A 14,903-nucleotide genomic window follows, 5' to 3' on the forward strand; every position below is an offset into this window, starting at 1 on the left:
TCTCTTTTATTATTTTCTCTATGGTCATTCCATAGATTATAAATAACTTAAAGATATTGACATATCCAATTGTATAGTCTGTTTATAGCTTAAAACCTGTCTATCTCAAGATAATATTATGTAATTAGTGTGGTTCCCTAAGAACTCAAACACCCTAGCATCACACAAGGCTACGTAGCAAGGTTGAATTAAAAAGCTTTCGTTAAATGATAGTCGTAATAACGTGGAAACCAGTTATCAATGTATTTTTTTGTATCTTGGAAGTTTTCTTCCTTAACAATTATTCCCCAACAAAGTATAAAGTAATGAATTTTATTTCTTTTAAAAGCTTTACAGGAGAAATTTTATTTCCTGTAAGTATGATAATTATATGGTAATTGTTATAATTAATTTAAAGGGGACAAAAATAATAGGTGAACATTGTTTCTTTTTTCTTATATTTTTTTCTGGAGAAAATTTTGCATTCAATTCGTGTGTCTTCATGTGTGTGTGTGTTGAAAAATGCATACTTTAGGGTATTTATATCATCTAGAATTAATCGATGATCTTTGTACAGAAAATAAACTTTAAGACGTTTTATTTACCCTAGTCAATACTCCTGACGCACTTTTACGCAAATTATTTTTACGCTTTTTAAAAATTTAATAAAATAGTATATAATCTAAAAAAAAAAACATTTAAATTATCATTTAAGATGTGTGCCAATGTAATAGTCAATCAAACTTAAGAAAAATAGTCAAAAAAAGTCTTATAAAGGATAAAAAAAAAGCCGATTTTGTTGGTCACTGATTTTTATATGTTGAAGTGAACACAAAAATTGCAATATCTATTTAAGGTTTCTTTTGATTTTTAAAATTTGGCATAGATATTCTAAAAGTATAGAATTGCACCTAAATTTTAAGCCCATATCATATTCAACCTATATTCGCCCTTTAAACAGTTATTGACCAAGTTTGTTTCTACTTTTGTTCATTTACATTCTGATTTTTCAGTTCTTTCACTCTACAAGTGTTAATGTTCGTTTGTACTACAGTTTTAGAGCTTCGCTTTATGGATGTTGTCAGTTTTGTTTTATATTAAAGAATAATTTCAAGGTCTTATACTTTTAAGTAGCGAAGCTACTCTATAATTCACTTTGTCCGTCCGTCAGTCCGTCAGTCCGTCCGTCAGTCCTTAACGCTATGGGGGAAATGGGATTTACTCAGCTCCTATAAAAAATAGAAAGCTGAAATTTTTTGACAACATTCCCATCATTAAGGAGCACAATTAACTATAAGACATCAATGGCGGTCGGACGGCTTTTTAGCAGGTTTTAGGCTATTTATTTATTTTCCACATTTTTCCTCATATCTTTGGTGTTTATGGTCCGATTTTAAAAATTTTTTCAGTAAGATATATCAAAATTAAATTTTCCGTCGTTTGAAGAAAACACCAATGGCGGTCAGACTGCCTTTTTGCAGGTTTTTGGCTATTTTTATATTTTTTTACATTTTCCCCCATATCTTTGGTGTTTATGGTCCAATTTTAAAACTTTTTTCAGTTAAAGATATCAAAATTAAATTTCCCTTCGTTTGAAGAAAATAAAAATGACGATCACACTGCCCTTTTGCAGGTTTTTGGCTATTTTTATATTTTTTTACATTTTCCCCCATATCTTTGGTGTTTATGGACCGATTTTCAAAATTTTTTCAGTTAAAGATATCAAAATTAAATTTCCGCTCATTTGAAGAAATCAACAATGACGGTCAGACTGCCTTTTTGCAGGTTTTTGGCTATTTTTATATTTTTTACATTTTCCCTTATATCTTTGGTGTTAATTAATCGATTTTCAATTTTTTTTAAGTTTGAAGAAAACAACAATGACCGTCAGTCCCATCCACGAAATTTTGTGCTTCGCTACTTATGGATGTTGTCATCCTTGTTAGATTATACCTCACTACAATAGGAATCTTTATACATGGTTTTGAATCAATAGACAACTTTAACATTCAATAAATATTTGGTATTAAATATAAATTTTGCTCAGATATTTATGAAAAATTAAAATGGTCGCCACTATCAACCAAGGAAAATTCTTTGTATTGGTAAGACATTTTTATTACAGTAGCTTTAATGGTGTTTACCATGACGATTGGGCAGCAAGTAGGCATATGGCAATAAGCCTAGCACAAATGTTAGGGATACTGGAAAAAAAAACTGTTGTTTCAATTTTAAAATAATATTTTATTTCTTTAACATTACAAATTCTTCCGTCAAATGTATGACTTTGCTTTAATTTATATCGCCATCCTATCCTAATGTAAAAAGTAGTAAGTTTTTTTGATAAATTCACTAAAGTGAAAAAGTCCTTTAATTTTTTTGTCTGAAGCTTAAGATTTCAATAACTACTGAACCTAATGAGTTTAGGAAAGATTCACTTAGGTCCAAGGGTGGTTTTAGGCTATTACTTTTAGATTTAAGTCTTAGAATGTTTTTAAGCTATTTTCAGCCCCCTTCGAAAACCGAGCCCCTAGCCGCTAGTCTAAATTAATTTACGCAGTCATCTTATTTTTGTTTGTGATTATAGGGTAAAGTAGTGATTTCAATTGCGCTAATATTTATTGCATTTCAAATCTATGTTGCATCTAAGCAATTTTCAAGTAATCAGGTCAGTTTTATAAGCAAAGCTATTCTGTAGATATTTTTGTCTGTCCTTCTGTATGTCGGACAAAACAATGGATTTACTATTATTTGGATCTTAGACTAGATTATCATGTACTCTAATAAAATGAAACGTGTAGCTGCTTAACTCCATCAACCCTCTTTACCCCATCCCCTCTTCTCCTACTGGGCAAGAAGGGATGTCCATGCTAGCAACCTAAATCCAATAAAACACTTTTATTTTATTTTCATTTTGACTAATTGAAAAAATATTATTTTTGGCTTTTATCTTTTCCTGACTTTTGCTTTTCTATACAAAAATATTCAAATAAACTTTATTAAGAATGTATTAATTAACAAGGATGTTAATTGTATATTGATGGACATATGTACATGTACAAAGCCTTTTAAAAACCGGATGTTCAATAGAACTTAACAATATTATGCATAAAAATAGAAAATTATGAAACCTTTTAAATTTAAACTTTACGAATTATATAGCAGCTTCGCTAATCCTATTATGTACAGTATTTGGAGATTTGTCTGAAGCTTAAGATCTCAATACCTAATGAACCGTTTGGAGTTTCTATTTTAAGTAAGCTTCACAAGTTCACATACAGGTCCTGTAATTGTTTTAGGTCATTGTATTTTCATATTTAAGTCTTGAGATGGTTTAAAGCTGTTTTTAGCCCCTCTGTGCCTTCGAATATAGATGCCCTAGATGATAGGGGTGTGATCGATACTAAATAAATATTATAGTTGAAGAAAGCAGAATCCGAGCCAATTCACATGTCACTCATGGAAAAGACAAATTTGATGGAAGAAATAAAAAATGAACTTGAGGTAATGGATTCATTATTTCTTGGATCTTACACCAGCTTATCATACACTCTAATAAAGTGAAACGTGTAGCTGCTAAGATAACGACTACTCTATCCACCTGCTTTACCCTATTTTCTCCTCTCTTACTGGATGAAAGAACTGACAAATAAATGATGTCCAATTTAGAAACCTAAATTGACCCAGGTTTATTCTATATTCATTGAAAAAACTGAAATTTTATTAAAATTTTTGGCTTATTTTTATATTAAAATCTTTATATTCACTTTTATCTTATCCTGACTTTTTCACAGAAAAACATTCAAATAAACATTATTAATTAACAATTATGTGAACATCAGGTGCTGCTATTCAGCCTATTAATTCCATTTGAAATTGCCGAAAATTAAACATTTTATTGGAGTAAAAGTAAAATTTGTTTTTGTGTAACTGAAAAGGAAGTAGATGAGAAGGGGAGAAAAAAAGGAAGGGGGTCAAGGGTAAAATTTTACTTAGAATTGTTTGTCAGAATTATATTCCATATTCCCTGGTTATCATATGTATGTTGATGGACATATTTACAAAGCCATTTGAAAACCGGATGTTCAATGAAAATAAATGATATAAGCATAGAAAATAGAAGATTATGAAACCTTTTGTATTTAAACGTTCCAAATCATTTAGCAGCTTTGCTAATCCTATTATATAAAGTATTGGGAGCTTTTGTCTGAAGCTTAAGATCTCAATAACCAATGAACCCATTGGAGTTTCTATTTTAAGTAAGCTTCACATAGGTCCGGTGACGGTTTTTAGGAAATTTTAATTTATATTTAAGTCTAGAGATGCTTTTAAGCTTTTTGAATATAGATCCCCTAGATGCTAGGGAAGTAACAGTTACTAAAACAATATTGTAGTTAAAGAAACCAGTATCCGAGCAAACTCACATGGAAACACTCATGGAAAAGGCAAATTTGATTGGCAAAATAAAAAATGAACTTGAGGTAATGGATTTATTATTTCTTGGATCTTACACCAGATTATCATGTACCCTAATAAAGTGAAACTTGTATCTGCTAAAATAATGACCACCCTCATTCACCCTCTTTACACCATCCCCTCCCCTACTACTGGATGAATGAACTGACGATTAAGTGATGTCCATGATAACCACCTAAATTACCGAAAACTTTTCCTTTGTCTATAATATCCATGTTTAGTAAAATAAAATGATACTTTAATTTTGACTAATTGAAAAAAAAATTATTTTAGCTTTTCTCTTTTCCTGACTTTTATTTTCTATACATAAAAATTCAAATAGAATTTATTATTAATTTGTTAATTATCATGAATGATAACATATGTACGTCATGGATTGACTTACGGAGGTATTTAAATACCAGATGTTCAATGTAAATGCATATGAAATAGAAATCATGAAACATATGAAACAAGGGACATATCAATTTATAAAGCAGCCTCTCTTATCCTAGTATATAAAATATTAAGAATTTTTGTCTGAAGATTAATATCTAAATAACCACTTAACTGATTGGCTTCTCTATTTTAAGTAACATAGGTCCTGGAATGATTTTAGGTCATTTTATTTTCATAATAAAGTCTTGATATGGTTTTAAGCTACTATTATATAAATTTTTTGGCTTCGAATATAGATTCCCTAGATGTTAGGAAAGTAGTAGCTACTAAAACAATATTTTAGCTAAAGAAACCAGTAACCGAGCTAACTCACATGGAAACACTCATGGAAAAGGCAAATTTGTTCGATGAAACAACAACTAAACTTGAGGTAAAGGATCTATTATTTCTCGGATCTTACACCAGATTATCATATACTGTATAAAGTGAAACTTGTAGCATCTAAAATAACGAGCACCCCCTTTCCACCATCCCCTCTCCTCCTACTGGATGAATGAAAAGTCCAATAAGTGATGTCCATAACCTAAATTAACGACAACTTTTTTTCTGTTAAAATATCCAGAGCCACTCTGTGCCTTCTAATATAGATGCCCTAGGGGTGTAACCGCTACTAAACAAATAAAAATATTATTATTAAAGAAATCAGTATCTGAGCAAACTTACATGGAAACACTCATAGAAGAGGCAAATTTGATCGATGAAGAAACTACAACAAAACTTGAGGTATTATTTTCTTTTGAACTTTTCTATAATTATATAGGGTAGTTATATTAGATTTATAATTATCCCATCAATTCTAAATTTAGCATGATGATTCCATTCACAGTTATATACAATTTAAAAAGCGTAGCAAATCCATAATGATTACTTTTTGATATTTTTTATTTTTTTTTAAGGCGGGTATTGTGCCCGTGGATCATATGTCCCTTTCAATGGCTGTGCCGTCTTCCACTACAACTAGGGAGAGGTTGCCTGAATTGGTAGGAAAATTTGAGACAACATGATAGCATTACAAATGGGTTTGAACTCTAATTCTAATGACCGTAGCTCAGTGCATTACCACAGAGCTATGGTGAAATATAATATATTTACCTTTTCATCTTATTTTTGGAGTAATGATTCTAGCGCGTTTATGTACTATATCATTAGCGAATCATCTCTACAATTAACTTTATATTTATATTGCTAAATATTAAATGCGCCGATACTCTATATTTGTCAATATTTGGAAGTATAAGAGCCTAAAAAAGGATTATACTATGTAGTTATGGTTCTTTTTATTCTTGTTTTAGTTATCAGAGGAAGTATTACATGAAGTGTATGAACCAAAGGATGGATTATACCATGTAGTTTTGGTTGCTTGTGGATCCTTGTAACTTTATTTTTATTAGCTAAGCTACTTTATACTTCACCTTGTCTATATGCCCCCCTCTATAGCACTATGGAGGAAATGTGATTTTCTTAGCTGCTACTTAAGATAACTGCTCATTATTTTTGTACAGATTCCTTTTTTCAAAGGATATCCAGTTGGTCTGTCGGCCATGCTACAAAAGACATGATGGTTTGTTACAATACATTTGTTAATATTCGTTTGTATCACTGTCTGATTTATTGAGCTCTGCCTTTAAGAATGTTGTCATCATTTTTAGTAGCGAAGCTACTCTATAATTTTAAATGTCCGTTTGTCCGTATGTATGTCTGAAAAGTTTTAGGAGAAACGTGATTTTCTCGGCTCCCATAAAAGATAGAAGTCTGAAACTTTTTGACAGTATTTCCGTCATTAAGGAGCTTAATTAACTATTGAATATCCATTAAGGTTGGACTCATTTTTAGCAGGTTTTTGGCTATTTTTATATTTTTCCAATTTTTCCCCATATCTTATGTGTTTATAGTCCGATTTTCAAAATTTTTCCATGACGGTCGTACTGCCTTTCAGCAGGTTTTTGACGATTTTTTATGCTTTGCTACTTATGAATGTTGTCATCCTTGTTTTATTCTAGGGATAAGGAAGGAAGAAACATGCTTACCTCGGCCAATCGACAATTTCAGCAAATAAAAGCTCTAGTCAATTCAGCTTTGATACTTACAAAGGTATGAAGAACCCTGTTAAACTTTAGAGTTGCTATTATTAAAGCATCAAAATATTGAGCAGTTTTTATGGAAAATAAAGTTGACAACATGTATAAAAAGCACAGTTCTTAAGGATTGAAAAAGTTGTCATAACAGTCAAACAGAAGGACAAATTGAATTGTTGAAAAAATGCTAAGGTCAAAGGAATCTTCAAAATTCTATCTTTGATAACAACTGAGAAAAACACAAGATTTTTATGAAGATTTAACGATATAACGATGGAACCATTGAATTTAATGAAATTTAGTGTCAATTCAACTGATATCATACAAATAATATTTCACTATTTTAGAAGAAGCTTCATTTCCATATCTTAATTGATGATGACAGTATGTACGACGAGTAAGTTGTTTGTTGTAGAGTAGCTACACTTTAAGTTTGTTTAATTTAAAATCAATTGTGCCTTCCTTCCCTGAAAATCCTAAGTCAATTATAGAACATCATAAGTTAGGGGGTGGGTAATGGTATTTATAGCAATAGCCGCAAGCAGAACATTGTTGATAAATATGACAGAGCACATTGGGCATTAATCAAAGTAACACCTCTAGGGAAACCAACTCTCAAATCTCGGGAAAAAAATTTGGGTCATTGAAGGAAAATGAAGTTGAGTGTTTTAACGTATTTTCACAGTACTATTTGAAAGGTTATTTTAGATTAGGTTAGGTTAAGTAAATGTTAGTGATTGCCCCGCATGGTTAGAGCCCGCCATAGGGGTAACAAGGATGACAACATCCATAAGTAGCGAAGCACAAAAAATAAAATCATGAATGGTAATACGTACAAGTAGATTTAAAGTGTATTTATTAATTGATTTATTGGAAAAAAATAAACACGAAACCCTGTTTTATTTTGTATAATGATGACGGTCAAAGTAAATTACATAAAAGATGCTCATAACAATGGGAAAAATTATTTTGATACTGATATCCCCAAAAAAATTTTTTAAAATTTAAAAATAGCCAAAAACCTGCAAAAAGGAAGTCTGACCGTCATGGTTGTTTTCTTCAAACAACAGGAAATTTAATTTTGATATGTATAACTGAAAAATTTTTGGAAATCTTACCATAAACACCAAAGATATGGAGAAAAATGTGAAAAATACAAAAAATACAAAAAATAGCCTAAAACCTGCTGAAAGGCAGTCTGACCGTCATAGTTGATTTTCAAGGAGAGGAAATTTAATTTTGATATCTATTACTAAAAAAATTTTGGAAATCGGACTACAAACACCAAAGATATGAAAAAAAATGTGAAAAATACAAAAATGGCCTAAAACCTGCTTAAAACCAGTCTGACCGTCATAGTCGTTTTCTTTAAACGACTGGAAATTTAATTTAGATATCTATAACTGAAAAAATTTTGAAAATCGCACCATAAACACTGAAGATATGGAGAAAAATGTGAAAAATACAAAAATAGCCTTAAACCTGCTAAAAAAGCGGTCCTAACGACATTGATGTTTTATAATTAATTGTGCTCCTTAATGATGGGAATGTTGTCATTTCAGCATTCTATCTTTTATAGGAGCTGAGTAAATCTCATTTCCCCCATAGCGTTACGGACTGACGGACGGACTGACGGACTGACGGACCAAGTGAATTATAGAGTAGCTTCGCTACTAAAAATAGGAGAAAAGCTACTGTGAAAATACGACGAATTCGTTTCTTTCCATGATCCAAAATGTTTTTTAGATTATCAAATTATCTAACAACAGTTGACGAAATTTATGGAGAAAAATTTGTCCTGACAAAACATCAAGTTTGGTTTCCTCCGGTATGGATCTTTTTAATTGTTTTGCAACTCTAGAACTTATTCCTGTTGGTCTGTGACCTTGTCGAACCTGAAGGAAAGAAAACAATAATTGGTTCTTTTATTGCAACAACTGAAAAGACTGTAATCAATATCAGGATAGAATATAGCAAAATAGCAATATAGAATTGTCTATTGATGATACAAATAAAACAATTGAATCCCAACCTTAAAAAAAAATATCATTTAGGAACGAGAATTAATCAAGGCTATGTTTCGCAAGTGCGCCACCGAGCTCATTTTCCTACCTCTCATTCTTCCTGACGTTGATAAGGTATCTATAATACAAAGTAGAATGATGTCCGTCTGTTCGTCTGTCTGTCTATCTGTCTGTCTGTCCGTCTGTCTGTCCGTCAGTCTGTCCGTCTGTATGTCCGTCTGTCTGTCCGTCTGTCTGTCCGTCTGTCTGTCCGTCTGTCCCTTAAGATCTCAGTAACCACAGAACTGATTGGTTTCTACTCTTCAGGGAATATACCTACTGGTCCTGTAGTGGTTTTAGGCTATTTTCTTGAGTGGTGGAACACCCCCAACTACCACAAAAATAAAAAAATCACTATTATTTTTTTTAATGATACAGATGATACCAACTATTTGGTGCTGCACCACATGTAATACATTTTTTTAATTACCTCTTGGGGCGAAGCTGCATGTTTATTATCATACAGTTACCCATGGTTTTGAACCTCTTTATATTATACCTTGTCTCAAAACTAAGGTACTTTTATTAAATATTGATTGGTTGGTTCCAAACTAGTAATATCCAAACTTTTCACCCAGTAATTATACTTTACAAAAGATTCCTGGTTCTTTACAGCTTTGATTCCTTTCATTTACATTATCTACATTATCAAAGCACTTAATTAAACTAGACATTTTTAGAGAGGGTGTATTATATGTTTAGATTTTGTACTTAAGTTCTCTATTTAATTACCAACCAGTGAATATTAGTCATCTTTAACAATCAAAGGCTTAAAAAATCACCTTGGAAACAGAAAATCAGAGAGTGAATATATCAAATGCTCTCTTTCAATCTGAAAAAAGTAAATAAAGATTTAGTTGTCGTCTTCCTGCGTCCTCTATTCAAATTACTAGTAATAAAAAATAGTTATATTTTGTAATAGAAAATTAGAGTATGATTGCCTCAAATGCTCTGATTATATCCAAAAACAAACAGATATTTAGATTTTGTACCTGGATACAGATGTCGTCTTTATGCAAATCTCTATTCAAAGTACTAGTATTAAAATTAGTTACCTTTTGTAATAGAAGATTAGAGTTTGATTGCATCAAATGCTCTGATTCAATCCAAAAACAAACAAATATTTAGATTTTGTACCTGGATACAGATGTCGTCTTTCTGCGTCCTCCAGAGGACCTCTTTGATTTATTTCCAAGCTTTGATGATAAACAGGTTATTTGAAACGAATATTCTTATTAAAAGGTTTAAGGAAAGTATTCTAAATATGAAATGCTTTCAAGATTTTAATTAGGAGGTTTAATTTGTCAAAAAAAAGATGAGCTAAATTTCATTCATAGCAATTCTGTATTTTTTTAACAATTGAAAAAAATTATAAATGAAATATTTTGAACAAACAATCTTTAGTTCCGTTTATTAGGTTAATGTAATTTTAAATATTGACCTTCATTTAGATGATATCAATGACTGTGGTTGGTTGGAGGTATCCAACTAAAGGTATTCCAATCTTCAAGGGGGGACTAAACTCTGGCGTTGTCTTGATGGATCTAGAAAAGTAAGAGTTTTACATTCCTGGTCTTATTCGTAGTATCATTATTAACAAAAGTAGTTACTTTTATAGATTTTATATGTGTACTTTGTAAAAACTGTTGGATTTTCATTGATATGCAATTTCAATGGTTTATGCTAACTATAAGGCTTATTTGTAAGTTTAAAAACTTTTAAAACTTCTTTTAGAAAAAGCCAAATCTGTACCACTTTTGATTCCTGTGACGTCATATAAATGAGGGAGATGAGAGGAGAATTGTGAAAGAAAACTCCTAAAAAAGAGATAGATAATCCATTTTTTTTATGACGTTACGGGAATCAAAAGTGGTGCAAAAGTTGTACAGATTAGGCTTCATCCTCCTTTTAAAACAGAATGTTGAATTTTGGGTTTAAATATTTATATCTTTTCCCTTATAACCAATGACATTAGACAATTAGATATTTTTATCAGAATTCGAAAACCAGAAATTGACTGGATGAACAGAACCCTTTCTATTGTAGATGAATTCCAGGTAAGTTTCACTCTACAACAATACCTTCTTATTTAAAAGCTAAGCTAAAATACAACATAAATTGGGTTAATTAAACATTTAGGAGAAGTACCAAGGAAGTCTATGGTGATAAATTTATCTAGAAATCCATATCAATCTATCAATTCATGTATTATCCTATCTATTTATCCCTCTATCGATCCATGTATCTTTTAATTCATGTATTCTTCCATCTATCGATCTATCAATTCATCTATCAATCCATCTATTGTTCAAGCTATTAATCTATCTATTAATCCATCTATACACACATCCATCCAACTATCCATCAAACAAATGATAATAATCTATCAGAAAGTCCTATTTTTAAGACAAAATTGGAATTGGGTGACCAGGATATTTTGAATGTGTACCTGAACAGGCATCCTGAGCAGATATATCAAATGCCATGCTCCTGGAACTTCAGATTTGGACATTGTACAATGGTAATCAAATTTAAAAGCACATTTATTACTTTTATATTTTCTTTAAATATGGTTTATGTTCCATTGTGAAAATATGTCTATCTTTTCTTCAGAGTAAGCCTAAAATGCTGCTAAAATGATAAGTGTGACGTCATAAGAAGGGGAGGATGAGAGGAGAAGAGGGAAAGGAAACCCCCCCAAAAAAGATGTAATTTTATGACGTCACATGTGACATTTTAGCAGCATTTCAGGCTTTCTCTTTCTTTGCGTTCATCCTAAGGCAAAAAAAGATCAACAAAACTGAGGTGAATTTTTTTTTTTTAACTTTTGACTCACTAAAATCAGTTTGCCTCACTAAAATTTTAGTGAGGCAAAATTATCCCCTCTAAATTTTTAGCGAGCTTCACTGATTTTAGTGGGGCAAAATGATTTTAGTGAGGCAATTTTTTTAAAGAATTTACCTCTGATTTGAGTTTTGCCTCTTAGGGAATCTACTTTCTTACGGAACCTACTTTCCAGACATTCCCAAAATAAATATTGCAACTCCAAAAAGAATCTTTATTTAGATGGTTTACTATATGACACAATTTACGTCTAGGATGCATAAACATAAAAAATGCGGGAAAGACAATTTTTTTTGATTATTTTAGCCTCTAGACATTTTTTTATTATTTTTTTTTGTTTTGCAGGGAGGTAAAGGAAGATTTCAGTGTCCGCCAGCAAGAACAGATGGAATATCTCTTATCCATGGAAATACAGGAACATTCCACCTTGTAAGTTGTATCCTTGGGAAGGGTCTTGATAATCACTCGTCCCTGAGAAAGTTGAGTGCCATATAACCCTCTATGAAATTCTTATAAAAAAGCTTCTTACTAGATTCCTTTAAGGGCAAAGGAAGGGAGGGGGCCTGACCACCACTTCCAATCATTTAATTTTAGTTTTTAAATTTGTGGTTGTTGAGCATTAGGGGCGATTTCTCCTAGTAGGGTGGTGGTACTTTCCCCCTTAATATATTTATAAAACGTCACTGCTTTTATATAATATTAAATATAATTTCGGAGTTAACAATTCTATAAATATTAACCTAAAAGTACTTAATATAGTAAAGCTTACCATTGTACCTTATTGTTCTGACATAAAATATTCCAAAAATCAGGGAAAGAGAATATGAAATGAAATTTTTTTGGTCAAAAGGCAATTTAAAAAAAAAGACATGCGAAAATCTTGTCATTGTTAGTTGCTAAACTTACTAATTCATATCGATTAATTTAATTTTGCATGTATCTTTGTTTAACAAAATTTAATTTTAGGACACCTTTATGAAGTTTAAAACTGTATATGACACGTTCATCAACTTTAATCTAACAACCCAGCAGCCAAGTGAATTAGTACAAATACTCGACATAAATCTACAATGGGTAAGAACTCTTAGAGGGAGGGGTTATTGGACTGGATAACCTGATATTCACACAATCATTCTGCTATTGGATATGTTTGGCAAGTTTGAATCAAGATTTAATTGTTCTGTTCAAAGCAACAGTGATTAACATATTCAATCAACTCAATAATTTCAATAAGTATAAGGGGTATTTTTGTTAATCAAAGCTGGGAGTTTACATCTTTTTTGCATGATCAAATTGTACAAAATATAAAAAAAAAGAAATATTAGCTATTGATTTTCAAAATAAGTGAATTATTTGTGTACATGACATTGTAAAATACCCAAAAAAATTAAGACATCATAAAATCAGATGTATATTACATCATTTAAAAGTTGTTGTTATATTATAGGCATATTTTTTTTGTTGTGTATTACTTTTTAGGTTGATAGTGATAGTTCATTAAAAAGCCCATGTAGTGCCTTTGAAGGTAAATTTGTTTTTAAAAAAGTAGTTTTCTCTAAAAATACACATGAACCACCAGAAAAAAAAAATTATAAGTCTTTATCTGTAACAGAAGCTGAGATAGAGGGGGGGGGGCAATATGACCCCCCCCCCCCCGATCTATTAGGGTGGGAAATGGGGCCCGATCTGTAAGGGTTAACGAGATCCTTCTCTGCACACACAGACAGACACACGGACAAACGTTATGTTGCTTTTATGTACGGATTAACTAAACAACAAAAATCATTTCATAAGGGCGATTTAGCTGCCCTAACAATAAATAGCCATAAAAAGCTTCACTGGAAAGGAAAAATATGTCGATATTAAGGTGTTAAGAAGAAGGTTTATCAACGCCATAATTTTAAACAAAAATTGGATCGAGATGGGCAGTTCAAGAACGTCCAAGCTTTTTAGAGGGAGTAAAATAAGAAGTTTCAATGGTTTGAGGGGGGGGGGTAATGTAATGTATCTTTAGGGTATTAATTGTGAGGGTTGTAAAATGAAGGAAAAGATGTTTTAGCATTCTGTATAATATAATATTTTTTGTATTTACATACATTTAAATTTATTTTAGATTTTAATGATATGATGATGTGGTGGCCTAAGAAAGTGCTGTTACCTTGACAACTATCATTTAATTTTTCTGTTTTGTAGAGTTTGCCATTGTTATTGTATTCATAATAAAATATTGTTTAATTAAACTTAATTTTATCTTACTTTTACAAAAAAACAAGTATGATTTAACGAATGAAGCATAAAACAAGAATGTGTAATATATATTATATAACCATGACTATATAGACACTACCTTATCTATAGTTATATAGAATATATAGTGTAGATGGTTGATAATAAAGCAGTGTCTACTCTAGTCATGTTTATTATATAACCATGACTATAGAGACACTACCTTATCTATACTTATATAGAATATACAGTGAAGATGGTTGATAATAAAGCAGTGTCTACTCTAGTCATGTATATTATATATTTATGACTATAGAGACAATACCTTATCTATAGTTATATAGAATATAGTGAAGATGGTTAATAATAAAGCAGTGTCTACTCTAGTCATGTATATTATATAACCATGACTATAGAGACACTACCTTATCTATAGTTATATAGAATATATAGTGTAGATGGTTGATAATAAAGCAGTGTCTACTCTAGTCACGTATATTATATAACCATGACTATAGAGACACTACCTTATCTATACAAATTTGTATGGCAAGATCCAGTTAACAATTTTAATGATTACAAAACGTTGTAAATGTTTGCCATTTATCAAAGAACATTAACCAGTGATTAGCTATTAAAACAACCACTGAGTACGGTCCTTTGTCAAAGAGCAAACACATATATTTTTATCCAGGTCTAGGGCAGCTAACAGGAAACCGAAGTATTAGTTATCCGTAAAGGTCATTTGACTGTGATATAAAACGTGTAACATATATCACTTCCAAATAACCTTAATGGAATA

General features: G+C 31.0%; 1 protein-coding gene across 1 annotated transcript; it reads left to right on the forward strand.

Moving 5' to 3' along the window:
* The first annotated feature begins 9,043 nt into the window (after nt 1-9,043).
* LOC145323108 (glucoside xylosyltransferase 1-like) lies at nt 9,044-14,110 on the forward strand. The gene is made up of 9 exons (XM_080165493.1): nt 9,044-9,106; nt 10,160-10,243; nt 10,483-10,583; nt 11,028-11,088; nt 11,439-11,552; nt 12,221-12,304; nt 12,842-12,949; nt 13,355-13,400; nt 13,989-14,110. Exons 1-9 carry the CDS (start codon nt 9,044-9,046, stop codon nt 14,036-14,038), a joined length of 711 nt encoding a protein of 236 aa, XP_080021619.1. The 3' UTR covers nt 14,039-14,110.
* The last annotated feature ends 793 nt before the right edge of the window (nt 14,111-14,903 follow it).

This window comes from Acartia tonsa, chromosome 6 (genome assembly GCF_053477335.1).
Source record: "Acartia tonsa isolate MP-2025a chromosome 6, ASM5347733v1, whole genome shotgun sequence".
Classification (NCBI taxonomy): domain Eukaryota; kingdom Metazoa; phylum Arthropoda; class Copepoda; order Calanoida; family Acartiidae; genus Acartia; species Acartia tonsa.